The 23,988-nt window shown below is 35.7% G+C and overlaps 1 protein-coding gene across 1 annotated transcript in view; it reads right to left on the bottom strand.

Annotated features, from left to right (window-relative positions):
* The window catches only part of USH2A (usherin), a 390,731-nt gene that overhangs the window by 151,221 nt on the left and 215,522 nt on the right, over positions 1–23,988 (bottom strand). Inside the window, exon 37 of the mRNA XM_074817915.1 lies at positions 11,140–11,319. Coding sequence (XP_074674016.1) covers positions 11,140–11,319 — 180 coding nt within the window. The remainder of the gene's footprint in view (positions 1–11,139; positions 11,320–23,988) is intronic.

The following is a 23,988-nucleotide window of genomic DNA, read 5'->3' as shown; positions in this document are numbered from 1 at the left end:
GAAATATATGTGTATGACATATGAGAAAAGCAACTAGTTCTTGGATATTTTGTTCATATATCAAAAAGCGCCATAGGAGTGCACTAGGGAGTATGTTGTCAAAGAAACCATGGAATTTTATCTTCTCATTTCCTATTTTCTCTAAGGTATAGGTGCTTATCACAACAATATCAAAGTGTCTTCTGTGTCAATGCACTGAAATAAATATATTCCCACTGAAAGTCACGAAGGAAATTCAGAAATTGGGAATGTACAAAACCTCATAAATGTTACAAACTCTAATTTTACAGACTGGGAGTCTCCTCTTTGCTTGTAAGAAGTGTTGTTCACCTAAAGACAGTGGAAGTCATGCCCTTAAAATACTGAGAATATAATTCTTTGAAAATTTACCTCATAGTTCAATCAAGTGTCTTCTAAAATTTTGCTCCCTGGAAGTCTTTTTCAGTAGCAACCATATTCTCACCAATGGAAGTTAAAAAATTATAATTTACTACTTTGCTCCAATCTTCAAGCTATTAAAAAGCATATTATCTTTTCCTGTTCACCTGAGCTGGACAAGGCTGAAAACAAAAAAATATCGAAGCAACAATACTTATTAAGTAGAAACTGGTTTGTGTGTTATCTTAACCTGCTTCTCAATTCACTCTAAGGCATTCAAAGCATATAGCCGTTGAAGTAGCCTATACTCTAGTTTTCTTCTGCAAAGTACAGCACATGTCAGGTTCAGACAAAATACCAAAAATGACTGTATATTTTATTAAAAGCCTATTTTTCCCTCTCTCTCTCTTTTTAACAGAAGTCTAATTTAGTTGTTGTTCCCTTAGGTACAAAGTACACAGTTCATAATTCATTTGATATAAAATGTCGGTTTAGATTTTTGCAGTTCTTTGATAAATGAGAAAAAACATGTACATTTCAATTTCCTTCTATGAGGTTTTACTAGCAGAAGCCCCCCTCCCATTGTGCTGCTCAAAGACCTGTGTGTTAAATTAAACATCAAGATTCAGAAACTGTAGGGAATGATATTTCCAAGACATACAGTACAAATATATGAGACTGGGAAAAAAGGTAATGATTTTTCCTACCAGTAAAGTGATGTCTCCCAAAGAGCATCTTTGATCCTTGAATTAGTTCTCAGTTATAATTTAATATATCAAAACTGTCAGCAGCTTTCCTTACATTTAGACACAAAGTGATATAGTCAGCTCCACAAAGAGCAAAATACAACATTTAGGGGCTTGTTCCCCTCCCAACATGTGCTTGTGACTCTGAAGTCCATCAATACTAATGGGGAAAATCTGTGTACATCAAAGGAGATGGCAGAGAATTAATTTAATTGTATCTGTCATCATTAACAGTATGGAGTGTTTTTTCCTATATAACCATTGATCAACATGCAAAACTCTCAGGGCAGTAGTCTGCACGTCAAATAAGAGAATCAAAAATTTAGTTCTGGAAATAAAACTGTTATAATTAGGAAAATAACAGCAGAACACTGTATATTATTCTCTTATGTAACACATGAGGCTGAGGCTGACAAATTTGAACTATCACACTTACAGAGTAAACAAGAATTCTTATCACTTCTCAAAATTGCCAACTGCAATTCTATGGCTGTCACTTCAAGTTACAGTCTAGTTCAACAGATGCAGTATCAATAAATTAAGCTGTATTCGAAAATAGCAATAGGATCACGTCTGATGCTCATGCTGAACATATGTCCAGATCTCCAAATATCCAGAACCCAGGATCTGTTTCTCTTGCCCCCTGTGCTACTAACATGTATACTGCAACCTGAGAAGCATCTTTAGCCCTCGGTTATAAGAGCAGGTACTAACCTGCTCTGTCTTCTCCCCCAGTAAATAAGCCCTTTTTTTTTTTTTTTTTTTTTTTATCATGGTAGTAGAGTTGCAACAGGACAGATGGGCAGTATTCTTCCTTTGCTGTTTCTTCTTGTTTATGTTGCTTCTTTGCTGTTGAACCCAGAGATTAGTACACTGCCCAGCAAGTGGGCGATGGGAATGTTAGCCACTTTAGAATGCATAATCCAGATCTCCTTTTTTGGGTCAGTGCTCTAACAGAGATAAGCTATGACAGAATATGAAAGGTGACACCTCCATTCCACCTAACTGTGGCAAAAATCTGTAACTGTATTTATGGATTGGTCCCCCACTAAAAATAGCATTTCAATTGACAGAAATATGATCCAGATGTTATCCACTGAAGCAAAATATTTAATATTTAAGGTGAATAAAAAGCAATTCAGACAGGCCTATTCACACAGAGAAATAATCCGTGTAAAATATACAGTTGACTTATTTGATGAATAGGGTAAAATGATTACAACCTTTTATACCCAACCCATCCACATAGGAATGTTCATACAGCATTATTAAGTAGCTACTCATCAGTTAATGTCCTGTTCTAGATACTTTTAACAAATAAACCATTCATATGAATTAACTGTTGGCTTCATTTCCTCAGATAATGCTGAAGTACACATAAATCCACTGGAACTGGTGGAAGTGTGTCAATATACAACAATGAATGATCTGTTCCCAAGTATTTTCAATGAAAAGACCTTGGCTACTGTCTTCTTGTTCAAAATTGGGTAGCCTAATTGATTTAAAGTCTTAGTAACACCATCACGTTTTATTCAAACCCAAGCCAGGCTGACCGTGCTTTCCCTTATATGTCACAAGATATGTCACAGCATTTACTCCAATCTGCACATACAATTCACCATATGTTGAGATAAAGGAAATACCTTGGCAATATTTATTCTCTGCAATATAGATTTTCTTCAATCTTTTAACAAAAAGTAGAGGAAGGGAAAACTTCCTCTCTTTTCTTCATTTTTAAAACGTAGACTGAAAGGGCTAAATCTTCATCACAGAAAATTTACAGCTGCTTAATGCAGATTATAACCATCAGGAACATCCTGCTGAATTTTTTGGACAGCACTATCAATTCTTTACAAATAATCCTCTCAAATAGGCTTCTTAGTATGTAAGAGCACTCACAACTTTGGTAAAAGGAAAAATAGAGAAAAGAGAAGTAGTCTTTCTTTAAATAATGCCATCTCTTCACTCATTCAATTTCTTTCTACGTGTTCTATTAGAGCTGGTTAGATAATCTAAAATCAGTCAACCTGAATTCACGTATTTTCTATGTACACAGTGGCTGCATTCAACTATGATGACACCACTCATAGAGAGGCAATCCCCCAGTCTAAGCTGAGGGACAAGAAGAGAGACTGATGACCTTTCTGACATGTATATTATACTTTTCAGCACAAGGATGAATATAAAAGTCTCTTCTACCTTCCCTTGCTAACACATGCCTGTTTTTCTATCTATCTGTAAAATGGGAATAACAATCTTCAGTCACTTCAGAAGCCTACTGGCAAGTTGAATTAGTAAATACTTGTAAAAATCATAAAAGTAAATAGGTCAGTATACAAATAGCAAGAATTAATATAATTCAACACTAGATGTATCCCGCTGTAACATGAAATACATGAATTCCATTTCTCTCATATTTTACTAACCTGGAATTAATCTAAGAGCATAATATTTCTTTGTCAGAAAAAGAAATAAGACCTGCATACAAATCCAAAGGAAAAAAAGACAAAAATCCAGCATGTATGCATGAACGTGCATATACAAATATATCATATACACATTTGTGTGCGTACATCTGCATGTGCATGCAGACACAAAAATAAATGATCAGAAAGAAAAGCACAGTGAGGAAAAAACTGTAAAATTTCAAGAATCACTAAGGGCTATAGAATGTTATAGTTGTCTTTGTTATAAGAAAGAGGGTAGCATACAACAACACTGCATTATAGGGACACCAGAGGAGAAATTACTCTAATAACTGATTCTCACTTCACTTCCCTTTTCTCTCCCTTTCTGTCTTTATAGAGAAGCTTATTTCTCCCCTTAGGTACTCAGTCAACTAGTCCAAAAATGACTGCATAGATGTTACATACTTGGAAAAAGTAAGGAAAAGTCAAACTTAAAACACCACCAGAATAAATAATTAACTATATGGAGGAAAAATATTTTAATTCAGCAGAGTGTTTTAAGAATTTAGATACAATGTTTAAGATTTTTTTTTAATTCAATTACATATCTGTTTCCAGACTACACAGAAATTTCCCAAATAGGAGTTAATAGGAATTATTTTAACCGTAAAGGAAACCAGCAAAAAACCCATGATGTTTAAGACAGATAATCTCTGGTTCTGTCCCCAGATAAAGAGAGGAAAAGAATAGCGATTTGGTTCCCTCTACACGTCATCCTCAGCAATATCTTAAAAGACCCTTAATTTTTCCCCCCTTAAGCCTTTTTTTTTTTTAATATGGAAACGTGACAAATATGTAACAGGGTCATGAAACTTTGCTGAAGGTTTACAGAGTTCATTGGAAACAGAGGAACTGCAAAGCTTCCTCAACCATGCAAAGTAGCTCAAAAAATCTTTGCCACTTTACTCAAGTCCTTTATTATCAGCTGGCTAACTTCCATAATCTAGATGCTTCAAGTGCAGAAAATACAGACTGAAATAACAAAAAAACCCCAAACAAACCAACCCCCCAAAAAAGATCCACAGACATTTGCCTTTCCTGACAGTTAATGAAAATGTCATTTTATTCTGGAAAATATAGGGGCAGGAGTTGTCAAAAATAAATATAATAAAGTGAGCTTTTAGAAAAGCAGAGCAAATCATATTAGCAAAGTAACATAAAAATTGATCCAATTCCTAATACAAGCATATATCTGGAAAACAGTTCAAAAGACAAAATTCATGGTGTGATTGTTCAAATGTCTTCTGTATTTTTTCACTAGGAATTTCAATGCAATTTTATTGTGGAATTCCTTCAACAGATGAATCTAATTTATCACATAAAGAATGTTGACTTTAATTACAGTACTGAACAGTCTAGTTCAGATTTACACAGAATGAAAGAAAAACTCCAAACAACCATGAATAGGTTTAAGATTATATAAAATTTGCATACTTCATCTAAATTGTGTCCTTTTTTTATGTACAACTGAAATTGGTCCAAAATAGGTTTCTGTGGTGGCAGGTAATCATTTTAAATAATGATCTGATGCTAAATTCCACAACAGTCCATTTTCCCCACTTTTATATATTCCGTTTTTCAGAAGTACAATCAAGCTGTAGTTTTCCAGTGTGAAATCTCTTCTACTGCAGATTTCTTCCAAGAGATCTTAAGTACTGCCTAGACTTCATGCTAAGGCTAAGATTTTGGAAAGACCTGTAGTGGGACCTCTACAATGAGGTTAATTGCCTGCTTATAGATGATCAATTGGCTATTTCAAGCCATTGCACAGTTATTCCTTTCTCATCCGGCGCTCCCCAAGCAAGAAAAAACATCCATGTTCTTCCAGGCAACTAAAACTGGACTTTTGATCTTCTTGCCCTAATTGTTTCATGCAGCTCCAGAAGACAGAAAGCAACCTAAAGGCTGACAAATACAGATGTCCTATGTCTGGAGCATGGAAACAACATAGCTGTAACTATGGGAGATCTGCCTATCCCCAAAAGGACAGGGTGCAGGGGCAAAGGGAAGGAGGCAATCAGAAGAAAAAAAGACATAGTTGGAGTGTCATTGCCTTCTGGCACTCTCCAGTTTTATGAGTAGGGACTTACACTAAGGTTCAATTTAAAGCAACCTTGAGGCGGTCCTTTATGATGTGTGGAGTTAGGACGAGCCCCACCTGGCTGCAATTTAGGAAAAGTTAAGTGGCACCTCTGTGCCTCCCATAGCCGGAGTCTGAAGACACAACCTTTCAGGAATGAGATTTACTTCTCTTGCCATGCAAAACACCCACCCAAACCCAAGAATAGACACAGTATATAAGATCACTGAAAGATGTGCTGAACAGTCTGGAAGAGGGGAATAAAAGAAGAAAGTAGAAATAATGAAAGTGACAATCAGTTCAATACTGCAGAGGTTAGAGAAGAATTATTGTTTCATTAGAACAACTCCCAGTTTTCCATACAAGCACTTTTGCAATCCTACCCTTATATCCCCATGAAATCATCTTTCTGGACAAAAGGAACTGGAACGGACAATTTTCACAGCTTGCCACTGACACTCTTTAATTAGCTAGGTCATTGATGAGAGATGTAGGAGAGCTTCTTCCCCCTCCCTACTCTATCCTTCTCTCTCCTTAAACTACCTCTAGAAAAGATATGGTCACAATTTTTCATTAAGAACTTTCTGTTAACACTCCCCATCCCACCCGTTGGCTTGTTTACAACAATTTTGTTTAAAATATTTCCTGTTCTTCAAAAAACTCAGAGATTATATTATTCTGAAGTTACAGAGATATAATGCAAATTTCTGAAAATTTGGATTTTTTAATATATTTTTTTCACAATGAATAAACCAGAATTATGCCAAAGCTTTTCTGATCTACTTTTTTTTTTTTTTCCATTTTTAAATTCTGTTTTTACTACTCTACTTTTACAAGTGACATGAAAGACTGCAAGAGGAAAAAAATGAAAAAGAAACAGAAGATATAGAACAAAAAGAATCTTGTTGGATTTTAGTGTAAGTCTACAGGAAAAGAAAAAAAGAAAGACATAATAGAAAAAAGGGGAGAAATGCAAAAGACAACTAATGTCTCAGAAATACCTGAAATCTGAAGTAAAGGAAATTCTCTCAAAACAAGTTTTATGGTGTGACTCTTAATGTGATACTGAGCATCATGCAAAAAACAAACGTGTGTCAGAGGGAAAACTAGCTTATTCTGGTTTGATTTTTCTTCCTAAATAATTCTGGCCTAACAGCATCAGTTTGCTTTGTTTACTGAATATTCATTCATCTAAGAAGGCCTGTTGGCTTCAGTGATGAACTTGCATAAGCAAATGCTTTCAGATGTGAATGTAAATTGTATGAAGTTATTCTTATTTGTTTGCATAATTAGATCGATGATCCTATGATGTGGTTCAATATCCAGTCTCAGAGGTGTTGCTACCTAGACTAAAAGTGGCTGAAATCCTCTGGTTGCAGTACACCATCCTCTGTAGATGTTGAACAAACATCAACAGCTACAAGTATGTAGGTTCACTTTTTGCTGCTGCGAACTAGCCCAAAGTTGCAGACAGAGGCATGTGGCATCCCATATGCAAACAAGGGACCAGCAAAGGGCAGGTGCTTAAGAGTCCAAGACAAAATCTGACATCTTTCACATTCCTATGTTGTGCAAATCACAGACAGAGCATATAAATGAACAACAGACTTCCTAAATTATGTCAGAGATTGAAGAGGCACTTCATTGCTTAGGCAAATATTTTTTTCCAGAGTGTCTTCCCTTTTATGTTTTACATAGGGAATGTATCAATTCTTGGAGGCTCTTTTCTATAGATAATGGTTAATGGTTTGCAATCCCCCACACAAGTACCCACACAGACACAACTCTGCAATGTGATACAGAATTACCATCCACAAGCAGTTTCATACCTCTTGTCATTACTTGGGAATCCAGTTCTTTTCTGTGCTTTGGAGGTGATGGTTGAGCCTCCACCTTCCTGCTTCCCATCTGATCACCAGCCTGTCTCTCTCTGCTATCTCTCTTTGCACCTATTTTTTCAAACTAATCTATCTTGTTCCTTTCTGCATACAGGACTTCTCATTCCCTTCCATACTAGGGTTTTTCTGGTCGAAGGAAGGGAACAAATGGATTTAACTAGAGTATAAACTATTAAGTAGTGACTGCAACTTTCTTTTCTGTTAGCTTACCATCTCTTATTACAAAGCAATCCTAAATTAATGGGATCCTCTATGTGCCACTACATCAGAAATAGCACTCGTTAAGAAGAAACATATCTACGGACTCTGTACAAAATATTTTCTCCCAGATCTTTGCAGTTTTACATCTGCTGTACCATTTCAATTCATTTACCTAATTAAATTAATTCTAAAACAATTTGTTCTCCAGATCTTTTACTGGCTGGCATCCTCAAGCTAATGTGAAGCACTGGCTAGTATATTATTTTTTACAGCTTCTACCAAAGCAGTTTAGGACAAGATAAATAGATCAAATTTATTCTTTTTGGAAAAAATATAAAACTCAAAAAAATTTACTTCTACCTCTGCAGTATGAAATTTGTCACTAATCATTTTAAACTATGCCCTTTTATGCTTCTTCCATCTCTTTTAGCTTTCTATGCAGTTCTTTGATGTAACAAAGACAGTTTCAGACAAGATTTCAGTTCATCTGGAAAAAAAGCTTTACGTCTTGAGGCAAAAAGCAGTGTATTTAAAATTTATATACTCCATAATGCCTTTGTTCTGAACTTGAACATCCTGAAAAACTTCTCCGCTTTCTTTTGCCTTCCGACTCTGAAGATCATTTGTTCTCATGGTTTCAGCTTCTTATTATGCAACAGTGACTTTAACTGGTGGTTCCAGCATTTAAGTACATGCAGAGTCATGGCTGACCCTTTCTGATCAATTGCCAATCCATACAGGTTTGACTGATAAAAGAGCCAATTAGATTTAAGCAAATTAAGGGACATCACCAATGTCAACCACTTATTAAACTGAATGCTGAATTCCATGCATACAAAACACTAATGCACCAAGTCCCATTAAGAGTTGAAATCCTAACCCCATTAGTAACTCCAGACCACTACAGGGTAAGGGTCAAAAGAAAGTTTCATATTTATGGATTAACATTTGGATTCAGTTTTTATTTTTTTAATCTTTCCAAGAACTCTTGAACCTGCACTGCAATTTTAGTCAAGAGCTTAGATAAAATATATTCCTTATTTCTAAGATTTTTTTTAAGCATTGACTTTAAGCATGGCAAATCAGCTTGATGAGAAATTAAGATATATTCAATCAGGTAACACTACAGATTTGGTGCGCTTTATATTATGTGCATTACTTTTTAAATAACAAATGAAACAGAAGAAATGCACATTGCAAGAAAATTTGTATCATAATTGAAAAACAGTGATCTGCAGTAATATCAAAACGGAACACTCCTTTGTCCTCTATCACTCTCCCTCTTACACAATCTTCCATCAAGCTCCATGATGTACTCCCCACAATGCAAATTTTTGAAAAGGTTTTTGGTTATGCTTGAGAAGAGAATGCTACATTTTAACACTCATTAAAAGGCTGTGATTTTGTATACAGTGAGACCTCTTTCACTCTTTGATCAAACAAAACTTCTGTCAAAGTGAAATCTTGGTCACTGAAGTAAAAAATAAAATTTGTTCTGATTTTAGTAGCATCTAGATTTCATTTACTGATACAGAAAGTGTTTGTAAGTGAATGAATACAGCCCAGTGTAAAATTATCATTATACTCATAATTTAGCGTGCAATGGAATTGTATGGCATTCAAAGAGTCACTATAATAAACATCATAGTAAAGTAAACATACATTGTCCTAGATATATACGTGTGTCTCTGTATGTGTGTTCACACATTGTGAGAATACAGTGTGTGTGAGAGTACTTCTCTCATATGCACTGCTTCATTTATTATTCATTTCACTACAGATCACAGTCCACTGGACAATAGTATGGAAGATTTCTTTAATAACTCTCACTGCTAATTTAATTCTACTTAAACACACATATCCTAGTGAATGCCACATGCTTTTCAGCATGATTTTATGTGTAAATCAGGATAATATGTTTTCAGATCATTAACTAAAAGGAAGCATGAACTAAAACCTATTTAATCAATGAGGTATTGCTTTTAAACTACCACAAGGTCATAAAAAAGATAATTTCAAAGCTATAAGTTTTCTAATTGTAATCAACAACAATCTAATGATGAAAGAAAGTGTATCTTAATGGCTGTCATAAACTTGTGCACATCCTTGTCTATCTTTAAAGATCCTTTACCTTCTTATTTGGCAAAATTTTCACTACCAAATTTTGTTATTTCTACATGCAGAACTGAAGTGTGACGCTGGGATTAGAAATGTCAGTGTCTTACTGCTCAGTCTTAAGTGAGCAGTAAAACTCAGATGCAGTTTTATATTATATGACAACATATATTTGTTAATATTAGGTAGAATTTGGAAACCAGATTGGAATAGTATAAAATGTTCTGAGAATTTACCTTTTCCTTCTTGTTCGGTAATCTGTCATACAAACTCTGCATTTTATTTATTCACTTTTCAGAAGTCTTTCTGTTGGCTTAGCCCCAAAACCAATCCATTTGTTTGCAAGTGAACTGTTCCAAGTGTAACTGTGTTTTTGAGCTGTAAGATTTATGGGATTTTTTGTTTGTTTGTCTTTTTCTTTTTTTTTTTTTCTATCAAATGATATGTGTGTCACTTTACACTATTCCTGCTTATCAGCTACACCTACACTTCTCTCAAGATCTAGTTTTGTTGGGCTCTCACTTTAGAATTCAAAATTGCCTTAAATTAATTGTTTCCACTGGCATTTACTCAACAAAAGCTAATTCACTAGGATATCTGTGAAAAGAGAATGCAAAAGGAACACATATATATCAGCTGTAAATTTAAGCTTTCATTAAAAAAAAAAATTACATGCACAGTGTTTAGGGAGTATTTGCTCAATTCTCTTATTTCAAATTTTTATGAAGATAACACCCAAAGTGGCTTAGAGCCTCATTCACTGTAAATCAGCACATGGCAATTGACTTTCTTACAGCTACACCAGTTTGTGAATTATGGCTCAATATATTACCAATGGTTTATATTACTATTATTAAACAAATTATCTAAGTATATCCAGTAAGTGCTCTTTGTCAACACTTAACTTTTATTCTAAAACAGATTACAAAATGCAGGGGACTTTATATTCTTAGATTAGATTAGCTGTACCTGATAGAATACAAGCCCATTCACAGGGGAAAAAAAGTATATAATGCACTTCTCACCTACATAATATGTTACCTATACAACTACCTGTTTTCATTCTCTAGTTCTTAAATTGAGCGATGTGACAAATTAGAAGCTGAAAAGAACAATTTTGTTAGTAAGAACTACTAATGCAAACATATTCTTCTGAACTTCCAGTCCTCAGTTGTAATAATAAATAACGTTTTGTTCAACAGAGTATTTGTGTAATTGTTACATGCACAGAAAAAGCATTTTTTCATACTTACCTCCTGGAGGCATGACTATTGTTATAGCATCACTTATCAAGCTGCCCTGGCTGTTGGAAGCATTCACTTGTACTGTGTAGTTAGAAAATGGAATCAGTCCTTTAATAGGTACCCATACATTGGATTCATTGCTGCTGCATAACATCCGAGTACCATTTACAATAGAATAATTAGCATTAGCTGTTATGAAAAAAAAAAGGGGGGGGGGGAGAACAAACATTAGACCTTGCATCTGCTACAATTCACTGTCTTTATGAACCAAGTCTTATTTCTACTCAAATGAAATGTTGATATTGATACCAATAACAACAAAAAATGGCCTATTTGGAAGAAAAAATATTGTTCACCATTTTCCCCTCCTTTTGCTAACAGTTTGTGGTACTTGTAAAACTTGAAAAATAAATGAACTGACCATGCAGTTGCAAAGCTGCAAACAGAAGTCAGTTTTCAGAAATTACTGATGTTCTACAACAGTTGTGTGATAACTGCAAATTCAAAACATTAATACTTGTGCCTGTGAAAAACTGGTATTCTTGAATTCACTAGAAAAACACTTACCTTAGCAGTTTATAAGCTAACTTCATTGCATACATAGGAATTAGTCACATGCAGTAAGAAACACATGCTTTCCATCATGGCCTGCAGTCCTCTCAAAGATAATACAAGGATTTCAAGCATTCGGTTTATCAGTTGAAATCATCAGAGGACACCACAGCAACCTACACATCCTTTACAACCCTTTTAAACCTCAGACTTAAGATAAGACAATATTCTACCCTATGAAAATAACAGAATAAACCTTTTCAAAATACCTGATCAATAAGACTGGAAAATAAAACATTGTATGTCAAGTAACAATTTTTTTTGACTCAATGAAGATTTCACTCACGTATCTGAGAGCAAAGCTGAGCTCATTTAAAGATTATCCAATATTTTGAACATATAAAGTGCTATATAAATGATTAATATTATTACTACTATCCATCATTCCATGGAGAGCTCTCACATTGAAGTCGATGGAAATTCTGCATTACAAACAACAGCAGAATCACACCAGTCTGAGACCACAGGTACAAGAATGAGATTAAACAGAATATAACTATTGAAAATATCTTAAACTAAGGCATTGTTACATGCAGAAGACTGAATATTCACATCTGAGTCCTCTACAAAATCTAAATAAATAGAAGTGAAAAAAATCCTAGAAACTCTCTTTTAATTAATTTTTTAAGTGAAACTCATTGGGTTTACTCATTTTTATGCAAGTTTCAAATGAACTGTTAAAACCAAAATTTTATTAAACCTGAAACAGTTTTTCAAATATTCCATATTTCTATGATGTGCACTAACGTGCATCTGCAGTACATTTCAGTCACGCTCTCAAGACATTTTACCATGAATGAATGATCTGGACTTTGCTCTAATTTTGGGATCCCCAGCAATGGAGGCAAAGCTTCTTGTCATGCAAGAACAAGCACATTTTACACATTCCACATACAGACATAGCAATTCTGCTGAAGCAAAGTTATTTTGTCTGAGATTACTCTTATGTACCCAGGCTACTCAGCCAGCAGTAGAAAAATGTATCTACATTACTTGATCTCAGCTCTTAAATTGTATATCAAACCTTCCTTCTGTATCTTTGTGAAACTGTCCCTGTCTGTGATATGGGAGTAGATACAATCCAACAAAGCGCATTTCTCCCATTATCTATCACAGCTTTTCTGTGCACCACCAGGCACTCTGCAACTTACTATTTGCGATGCCCACCCACCAACATGAAACTCTTATATACACCTATTGTTTTATTAACAACAATAAAGCCGTTAGAAATGGCCAAATGACATATACATGCTTAAGGTCCTAGTGACATGAAACACTTAAAGGGCTTGGCTGGCTGTGAAAAGAGATGCATTTTTTAAAGGCTTCACTTAAAATGTGTAGGAAAGTTTTAAAATCCAGTGTTGACAGATCAAGGCACATAGGATAGATTCAAACCTCAAGCATAAAAGTAGGCTCCCTAACAGCAATTTATGTGCCCAGTTCATGAGAAAATTAAACTTTTTCAATCTACAGTACAGTTTTAATATCTTAATATTTTTATTCTCATCCACCTGAGCCCAGAATGAAAGCATGTACTTACGATGATGATATTTTTATTCCACTATTAATCTTTCTTCCAATGGCTAACTACACTATATTTTTAAAAATACAGTTTTGAGTAACAGAAAAGGAATTAAAAGGATAACACTCTATTCCAAGTTGCCTGGATAACAACATTAATATACAGTAATTATACAATTAGTTGTAACATTAAATTCTAGTTATAGCAGAGTGATTACTCGGCAATTATAAGAAGTATATAATTACTCAATAATTAGGAGAAGTATGTAATTACATAACCATTTTATTCAGCTCAAAAATGAACTTGCAAATTTACAATGAGTTAGACAACATAGCAATTCAAGATTTTTCATTACTTCTAATAAAAAGCTGAGGTGCACTTGCAAGTTGCCTAAGCTGAATTGTACACAGACAAAAGGCATTTTACCCTGATTGCTAGCCAAGCAACTTACTGATACTGGCAAGTAAAATACTAGAAGAACATTTTTAAAATGCAGGTGTTGCTTGGGGATGACTTGCAATATGCAGTTTTGCCACTTCTCACTGCTTAAACTTTGCTTTCAGTGGGCTGGAAAATGCAGATGCATAGGTTCAGCCTGACAGAAAGCGATACAGCGATAACCCTGTCATATCACTCTGTGCCATTCCTCCCTGGACTGCTTCAGTGTGGACCCTATTTGTGAGTATAAATGGATGAGGCCTCTCTTTTTCCATATTTCATGTGTGTTTTTCTCTCCATTCTGCTCACAGGTCCTACTGGAGCCTACCAGTAAGTCTGCCGCAGATGTAAACAGCAGCTGCCTCAGACACTGGTGAAGTCCTAAGAGATATTGTTTTACTTCAGACAAGTGGTTTCTACCAGAATACCTCCTTGTTACTGCACATTTCTGCCTCGTAACTTCTGCCGTGAACAGTCACCAGCGCTCCAACAAGAAAGATCCCCTCAAGACACAGCTAACACGAACAAACTAAGGAGGCAGAAAACACTCCTAGAACGAGCTCACCATGTCCTTCAATACTTAGACATGCAAGTACCCTTACCAAAAGATGAATTCAGACAGAAGGGTGCTCACAGCCACCATCTCCTATAGCCTCTCAAAAAAGACTAAAGCCTTTGCAGACACGAAAGGCTTTCCCATGCTCCTTAATCTTTCCATATTTTTGCATTGTGATGGTTTTGTTCTTTCACTAGCCTTTCTGCTCATAAGGCTCTCCATATTTCCCCCAGTATTTCTGAGGGAATTTTGGGCTAAGTTTGGTACTTGAGAAAAAGCTGTGCTGTTCCATTTATTCCTAGTTTATACCAGATCAAAGTATCTCAGGTTTTCAGGAAAACATTACCCAAGTGAAAAAATCAGGGCTAAAGAATATACATATACATACTTAAAAACTACGTATTCTTGAAACAAAGTTAAGTAATAAAACATGTTTTCATTAAAAAGATACACAAATACATATTCCATTCAAAATCATTGTTTAGAAGTGCTAAGCTTCACACAGCACTCCTGCTGGTGAGTATTTGTGTTTGAAGGTTCACTATGGTTTTGGGTGGACACTTTGAAGGGGGCTCCCAAGCAGATGTGCATTCATGTTACTGAGTACCCCTGTAAATAGGTGAATAAAGCTCCTGTGGGTCGGTGGTGCGTAGATTACTGCTGTCCTGGGTCCGTCATCCTATGGGGTTCACTAGATTGAAATAACATAAATGGGTATCCTTTTCCATTCTTGTTATAATCATTGTCACAAGAATTTTAATGCCTCATATATTCCATAATTTTTTTCTGTGTGCTGTACTGCTCTGACCTTTTCAATATTCTGTAATTTGACTGGCTGGCCATTTCAAGTTCTTTCCTTTTTACAGCCTTATTAACTTGTGGGAAAGAGGTGAAATGGACAGCCAATCAGAATACATAATATTGCAAAGGTCACGGTAGTACAGTACAGTATCAGCAGACACAGAATACTGTATATTAGTCATTAGTGTTCTGATATCTTATTCATGTGACAAAGGTTGTAAGGAGTGCAGGAAATGGTACAACATGAAACCATTCTCATGACAAAGACTGCAATGGAAAAAAGAAATAATACAAACTAAACCCATTCATCTCACATCTAAAAACTGGGGTTTTTTTCTAGATTTTACCACATTTAAAGGTACTCTTTCCATCTGGATCAAAACTAATGTTTTTAAGGAAAAAGGTAATAAACTGAGATGTTCCCTTTTTATGTATTAAACATAAAAAAATCATGTTCCATATGTGTAGGCAATAACCAAAGACTTCTATTACTACCACTGTACTTGTGATTATTAAAGTAGTAAGTTTAAACATAACCAGTCTAATGTGTCAGTATCACAAACACTGACACAACTATGCTGCTGACTTCAGGAAGAAAGGAGGCCATGCTAGTGAAAAATATTACTGCATGCTCACATGCTAGTCTTTCCCCAATCATCAAGAGCTGGCTATCATTATACAGAAGATAATGGTCAAAAATCAGCTTCCTTACACTTTTTGGACTTGGTGAAGTCCGATAAGAACACAGAGCTGCCTTTGTAAAACAGATTTCTATCTCTTCCTATGTGTGATGTCCTAGAAATTGGCTGACTGCTCATCTTACCCCCAGATTTGTCTGAACTTAAATAGTATTACAGAACCATAGTTTGTGAAATGTAGGGAGATTTCCAACTAAAAGGTACTTAGGCCTGAAACACTTAAGTCTTATCATCACAAATGTTTAATGAGTATTATTTTCTTTCAATATCACTATTTCAAGATAATGTGAGGCTTCAATCACAGAAGTACACTAGATATTGTGTGCTACTACATGGCAAAATGTATTTTTTGAGAGATTGTAAGGTTTTGTATCATGCTCTGAAATATTATTACCAATCTATACTGTTTCCATTATGTACGTACAGGTCCCGATAACCTCTTTTACATTAGAGACAGTGTTGCTCCACAATATTCAAACAGATAAAAGCAGGACTATTACCAGTGTAGAAGACTACTCAAAGAATAAAGGTAGCAAAAATCCAGGTCAAGGAACAGTTCATATGAGGATCTAAAGAATTATACAAAGATTACTTAGTTAACTAGCACAAACATTAGAGCTATTTTTATGCTTGCTTTATATGTGTGTGAACATACAGAGGTTAAGCATCTTATCTTGGGCCACAGAAAAAGTTGATGTCAGAATAGCAAAATAAAAATGAAACAAGAACTCACTTTTTCACCCCTTTTCCCCATACCCTGTCCCCATTGTCCACCAGTTTCTGTTCCTGTACTGGTTTCTGGCTCTTTCGCACCACAACTTTCTTGGGGAAATTCTCTGAATTTGCACACTTCCTTATCTGTAAGCTCATTCTTTTGTCCATTAGTTTTGCCTATTCTTCAGCCTCATTAACTTCCACTAAAGCTACTCATTTCCTCCCAGCTAAGATTTTTCTTCTCTCCCTCTCTCCTTTTCCCACTGTTTCTAGTGCAGTATTCTGAATAAAAAAAATGACTTTCCATTAGTTCAGTTATCCCAACAAAAAAACAGCTATAACATCATTATCGGTGACTCGCTTTTCCTAAGAGCTGTAATAATGAACTGCTCTCCAATTGTCATCCCAATTCTTATACTGATCTTATGAAGTGGTTTCTGTGCTTTGACGCTATATCCCTCTTTTCAACAAAGTGCTGGGGGGGGGGGGAGTGTCTGTTTTGTGGTGAGGTTTTTTGTTTGTTTTGGTGGTTTTGTTTTTGATTTCAGATAAATACACTGCCAATTTTGTGACTCAATCTCCTAAACCACTATGTATTCCTCTGCTCCTGAGTTGGCAGATATATTGTTCCTAAGAACATATCATTGTCTCAGTCCATCAAACTGAGTCCAAAACTCTTATTAGAAGAAACTTTCATTCTCATGGGCTAGGTGAAGTTGTTGGATGAGGCAAAATGGTTAATTTAAAAGCACTGTGGCAAACTGGAAAATCTATGAATCCAAAATATTAATTTTACTGTAAATAATTAACAGTTCGTATTACCTGCATTGAAAAACCTTAGCTTTTCCCTTTTCCCCTGGTAATTAAATAAGCATTTAGTTTTAAGACTGAAAAATAGAAAATACTTGAAGAACAAGATGAAAGTCCTTATGGTCATATACTGCAGGAATCTGAATGCTCAAAGACCCAGATGTAGTTTCTGCCTGTACTACTCCAGTTGTTTCTTTGCTAGCCCAGTTTCCCTCGCTTTAAAACAGGCAAAGGCACCTTCTGTGACTTTTCACGGACTTAAATTTGGTACAGCTATCTCAGACTGTCTTGAGATGTACAGAATGCTGAACATTCTGTCTGTCACTCTGAGCTGGCCCCTAGTACAGGCTGGGGGCTGACGCTGGAAAGCTGCTTTTCTGCTTTGAAAAAGACATGGAAGTCCTGGTAGACAGCAAGTTGAATATGAGCCAGCAATGAGTCCTTGCGACAAAGAAGGCCAAAAGCCTTGTGGGCTGCATTAGAAGGAGCATTGCGAGCAGGTCAAGGGAAGGGATCCCTCCTCTCTGTTCAGCCGTGGTGAGACACAGCAGGAGTGCCCATCCTGTTCTGGGCTCCCCAGTACAAGACAGATATGGACTTACTGGAGTGGACCCCATGCAAAGATGATTAAGGGCTTGAAGTATCTGTCACACAAAGAGAGTTTGAGAGATCTGAGGTTGTGTAGCCTCAAGAAGAGAAGGCCTGGAGGGGCAGGTATCTTATCAATGTGTATAAATATTTGATGTGGGGGTGTAAAGCCAGACACCTCTCAGCAGTATATAGCAACAGAACAAGAGGCAATGGGTACACACAGAAAATACAAGAAATTCTGTTTAAACTTAAGAAAAAAACTTTTTTACTTTGAGGTTGGTCAAACACTGGAACAAGTTGCCCAGAGAGGTTGTGGAGTCTCCATCCTTGGTGATATTCAAAACCCAGTAGGACACTGTCCTGGGCAATGCGCTCTAGCTGACCCTGCCTGGAGAAGGGGGTTGGACTAGATGATCTCTAGAAGTGCTCTCTGACCTCACCTGTTCTATGATTCTATGAAAATTTGCAGAATACTTAAAGAACCCTAAGGCAAAGCAGGGGTAATCATTACAATGAAAGCATGTTCCTGTCAGTAGAAATAAGTGATCATTAGTGTTACAAACACAAAGGAATGTGCATTTATATGCTTATTAATTCTGTGGACTGAAATATGAATAAAGCCCACAGCTTGATGGGGGAGCTCATACAAGAAAGTTAGCACAGACCCCATGGATAGTTAATGACTGCAGCTGAGATTAGGCTCTGTCATGATGTCAGGCAGAGAAGAATGTTTGGTGTGTGGTCTCATCTACCCTTTTGATCTTCCAGTTCAGTGCCATGAGGCTTTCAACTTAAAAACTCTGTAATTGTAGATGTAACTGTCAAGAATAAACTTTTTTTAATTTGAATTACTGTTTTAGGTTTTTTCATTACTCTTTCATATACATAGACATGTCCAATGAGTCTTGCAATTAAGTCTGTCTCATTTAGACCTTCCAGTTAAAACAGTGTAGTCAATATAGTATTAAATTTCCAGTCTAAGTATATTCATCTGTACTGTAACTCACTCTGCTGCAACAGCACCAAGGAGCATCAGTCCTGGACCCCTCCCGCACACTGTACTAAGTGTTGTAGGGAGACACTGTAAGAACTCAGTCCATGACCTAAAGAAATCATAAAATAGGGTGAGGTCACCCAACTCTGGAAAGCCTTACATGAGTAGAACCAACTCATGTGGATTTCACACAGGCTTCCAGGGTCCAGGTGGTCTTATCCCAACACGAACAGGAGAAAGTGTTCCAGCACAGTTTAGTACCCCAAGTGGCATAACATCACATTGTCTATAAATGACCAGAATAGCAAAAACATTTGCTGTACTTGTGGTGTTAAGCTGATGATAGAGTGTATTATTATTGATTTCATCCCTTTTGGTTTAGGGGTTTTATAGACAAATGATGAGTTTATTTCACCAGAGATTTTACACACTAAAAAAATTTCAGAAAGTTAGCTTTAAAATCTTCAAGTTTGTTTTTCCATGGTTAGAACATTCTTTCGATAGCTGCAGCAATACATAAATGGAGATTATCACAGTATCTGGTTTCTGAATCTATGACCATAATTCATGGATGCCAATAAGAATTTTCCATTCTCCAGGGATACTATCAGAAGGAGACTAGCTAAACACACAGAGCAGAACTGGGAGTCTCAAATCCATAATCAAATATCTAGATTGATTGTGTCACTTGCACTTGTATTGATTTCAATTGGAGCAGCTGACCCAAGGGAATAATAAAAATGTGGAATAAAACTGATTTATGAGAACAAAATAAATCCTTTTGTGAGTGGTAATGAATTGGTACTATTTAACCCTTTCAATCACAAAGGGAGAACACTATTTATTTTTTTAGAATGCTGAGTTAGCCGAAAGAAGTCATATAAAAAATGTCAATACTGTCAAATGCCATTACACTTAGTTGTAATACTTTGGAAGGAATGAAGCTCTAAACTTGATCTAGGATTTTTATTTGACAGAAGACATTCCTTTGGCTTTTCCAGTCACCTTACACGAAGCATCATAAATGATGCACTTGTAAATGGAAAGAACCACAGAATCACTCAGGTGAGTGGTTGTTGTACTTATAGAGTAGTTCCCTCTAGCCTATTTAGGGCAAAACCATGCAGAGTAACATAAACAGCCACATTAACTGCACATGATCATCCCTATAAAAGGATGACCTATCATAGTATCTTGATCTTTCTGGTATAAAACTAGGAAGTTACATAGTCAAAACCTAATTTGATCCCCGCAAATACAGTTCAGATAAAAACTTCAAAGCAAATCCGTTTTCATCATGCTTTTTCTACCTGAGAAAACAGATGGTTTTTACATTAGTTTTTACATTCTCTAAAGAGAAGCATGTTTGTTTGAAACCAACACATATGAGTATCCAAATGCAATTTCTTCATCTGCAGAAGCTCTAGTCAGATTATATATATTCTGTTTGGGTCATGTATTCACATCATTGACACTAATCATTTTGTGTCCAATGTCATAAATTGGTTTTTGCATTTAGGATTTACCACAGATACCTAAGCACTGTCAATGTAGGCTCCTCAGCCTTCATCTGGGTTAAAAAGTCTGAGAGACATTAATTAACTAATAGACTGTTTTCATAGAAGAACTGATTGGAAAATTCCTTTTTACTCAATACTGTTTACCAGGGCCATCTCCAGAAGGTTGCTATTATTCCCTAGACTATTCCAAGGGAGCAGGGATGGTCTCAGAGACTATCCTACTGTTGGTAGTCAGTAGGAATTTCAACCTGTTAAGAACTGATAATATGTTCCTCACAGAAATGGGGTTCAGCCTTACATATCTGCTTTATAAGATGAAAACCAATAAATTACGTGGTACAATATAGAAACAGATCAGTGTACATGTGACAAAAACATAACTACGTGAATAGAGAGATGCAGAAGATCAGCTAAAACATTATCTGCTGTCTGATGCTAGAGTCTTCACCAAAGAAACAGTCCAATGTAGAAGTCAGAGACTGCTTTCATTTTTGCTTTCATTTTGCTTTCCTCCAAGACACCTTTACCAAGGAATAGAAAAGAAAAGCATATCTGGTGCTGAAGGAAGTCATGCTAGTAGATGGTATATTGCGAAGCTGTTCAAAATCTACTGAAGCTTGACTAAACATTACCCAATAATCACCCTAAAGTGCATGCAAAACTGTTTTCTAGCCATGCAAATGAAACTTTAAATGGCACATTACTCAGTGCCAAAATACCCCTAAATCCTGCTCTAGTGAACAGATTAAACATGACTATTTGAAAATGGATCATGCATTCCCCTTTTTCCCCCCTCAAACATCTTTAGGACTAGTGATTTTTATTAGTGAGGTCTGTAGCTAAAACTAAGGAGATATACAGATGAAATGAGGGAGGAAGGGGATGATAGTGTACCTATCATATTAAAAAAAAAATAAAAATCAAGGATTACTACAGATTACTACTAGGGAATTCAGGCTGCAGAATATATAGGGTTACTGTGCAATCCTAAATTACTGGAGTAAAGTTGAAATGGCTTTTCCTGTCCTTAATAGATAATAGTCTGTCCCTGGCACAGGAACACATGATATAAACATCTTTGGTAAGTGATTAAATGTAGGAAGAACACAGTCCTGATATTTACCTACTATGGAAAAAATATTGAGAGGAAAGGCTTAATAACTACTCAACAATAGGAAAATAAATTCGTACGTTTTTGAAGAAATAGCTTGTCTTGAAAGTAAATTATATGCTTTGATTACATATATGGAATGAATATACTGCCATTTTGTAAAAGAATTTTTCTTGCAAATATTAAAGCAGATCCAAACTTGCATCTATTGTCAGGTATTGCATATTCAGTTGCAGCCACTGTAATGCAAATCTATACTTAGATATTTATATTTTGAAGTAATTATGCAACCAACTACCTCTAAAAGAAATTTACTATGAAAATTGGCCTAACAAGACTCTTGGAAATGTGCTAGTCATTTCTGAAACACATTTAATTCTCAAAAATTGTTGTGTTGTTTTAAAATTGTCAGATCTAAGTGTAAAACACTTACTTTCTTCTGCATCTTTGAAGATAACATCCCACAGAATTTTCATTCTTCATTCTCAAGCCTTCAACACAAGACAGGCAAGGAACTTTAAGGGCCTTCAGCATTCCTCTCCCCACTTCTGTCAATATCTGCAGGTGGCATGTCTTCCCCCAGCAGACATTGCTTTTATGCACTAGCTTGATTCTTAACATTACCTATTTGAATTCTGATTGGAGAGTGTACTGAAAGCACTGTGCGTAATCAAGATTATAAGAAGAACCTTCTAATAGAAGCCAAATTAATAGATGGTCTGTTTCCTTCTATTTATTTATATATATAGTAAATATTAAATGAAAAAGATTAGACGAACAAAATTCTAATGTTATATGCAAAAGTCAACTTGTTTATAGATGTAGCATTTATTTTCGGTTGGGTGGGGTTTTTTGGGTTTTTTTCTTGGTTGTTTTTTTTTTTTTTTTACCAGAAAATGCTGTATTCTGCTCTCAGAATTCTCCAGTTTGCCAAGAGAATGAGTAAGGAAGCTTTCTGGTATATCCAAATAAGCAGTTAGCAGATGAGTAATTTTCCCTTTACAAAAATACCAGATGTTGAAAAGTAAGAACCTTGAATGATATGACAACAACAGAAGTTACAAAAATTTAAAAAAAACCCAAAACACACAAAACCAAAAAACCCAAACAACCCAAACTGAAAATAATGTACATTGATTTCTACATTCATGAGCAACAAAGAGTTCTGAGTATAACCCTGCAACTTCGTGTTGTGAAACTCCCTGAGGATAAATAGTTAATTAAGGATTCTCTTTATGTCAAACTTGCATTCAAATGCATCACAACATCCAGGGAACTACAGATTTGGATTCATTTTGGGCTAATGCAGTCATCTGACACAGGTAGGAAGATAAGAATTTCCTCCAACTCTCTCCTCTGGAAAAGAGGTAATACCTGATTCTTTCGGTACTAGAACTTAATTTCAGATATCCAGATGCAATTAAAAATGACCCTGTACCTAATCTAAACCACCCTAAGGGTAAATAGGGCTGAATGAGGAACTACTTGAGGGATATAAGCCTGTCACCTTTCTTTCCCCCTCAAGTCCTCTGAGAACTGGAAGTGTATCAGATAATAACAAGAACTTTAACTCCTCTTAAAGAGAGAAAAGCTGCTCATGATCTGGTATTATCAGTATTTCATGCCTCGGACTAACCAACTGCAAAACAAATTCCTCTTTAAGGTTTCTTCCAAGGAGGCACTGGGACTTAAATGACTTAATGTAAAGCAACTTGTCTTTGCAGAAAAACATGTTGCCTGAGCATTGCAGAATTGGGACAGAGTCCTCAATTTCTAAAATCGTATTTGATCCTCATATGCAGTTTGCTGGGAACAAATACTCTTCTGGAAAACGTACCTGTATAGATCAGAATGGTGAAACAGACTCAACAAAGCTCCTTCCTATGTTTTAACAAGTATTTTCAAAAAGAAAGACTGTCAGAAAAATAAACAGTTGAATTCAAAAATTACAGCTAATTGATGCAGATATTTCTCTTGCATACATTACTAAAGCATGGTCAAACTATGGAAAAATCCATTATCAGTATCCTGCTCTATTGGCAGAAAATCCAAACTCTCTCCTGCTGATCTGCATTTCACACTTGCAATTCCACAGTGACATTTTTAACCAGTTTATGTTAGTCTTTCCTTCTCTTTCAGCGTGGCTACTGATAAATGTTGACCAGGCGCACACTATTTACCAAGACCCTGTCATGCTAATATCTAAAAATCCAAAAATAAGTATCCTCAGCAGTATCAGAACTAAACAGCAATGAAAAACCAGGACATGCATTATGAAACATTGATATTGGATTCAGAAGTCAGGAATTAAAGTCTGTACAATTAGAACATTCTCTTTTGCTTTTATGTATTACAATGTAGTCTCTATTGATGTATTTTTTTTAGTATAAGAGGATAAATATTCCCTACCCCAAAAAACCCTCACAGCAACTTTAAGTCTTTTGCAAATTATTTAAGATGATCTGGCCTCATTAGAAAACAGTCTAGAATG

Source organism: Strix aluco, chromosome 3 (genome assembly GCF_031877795.1).
Source record: "Strix aluco isolate bStrAlu1 chromosome 3, bStrAlu1.hap1, whole genome shotgun sequence".
Taxonomy (NCBI): Eukaryota; Metazoa; Chordata; class Aves; order Strigiformes; family Strigidae; genus Strix; species Strix aluco.
Note: the sequence above shows the minus strand (reverse complement) of the source record. Positions and strands in the feature narration are given on the sequence as shown.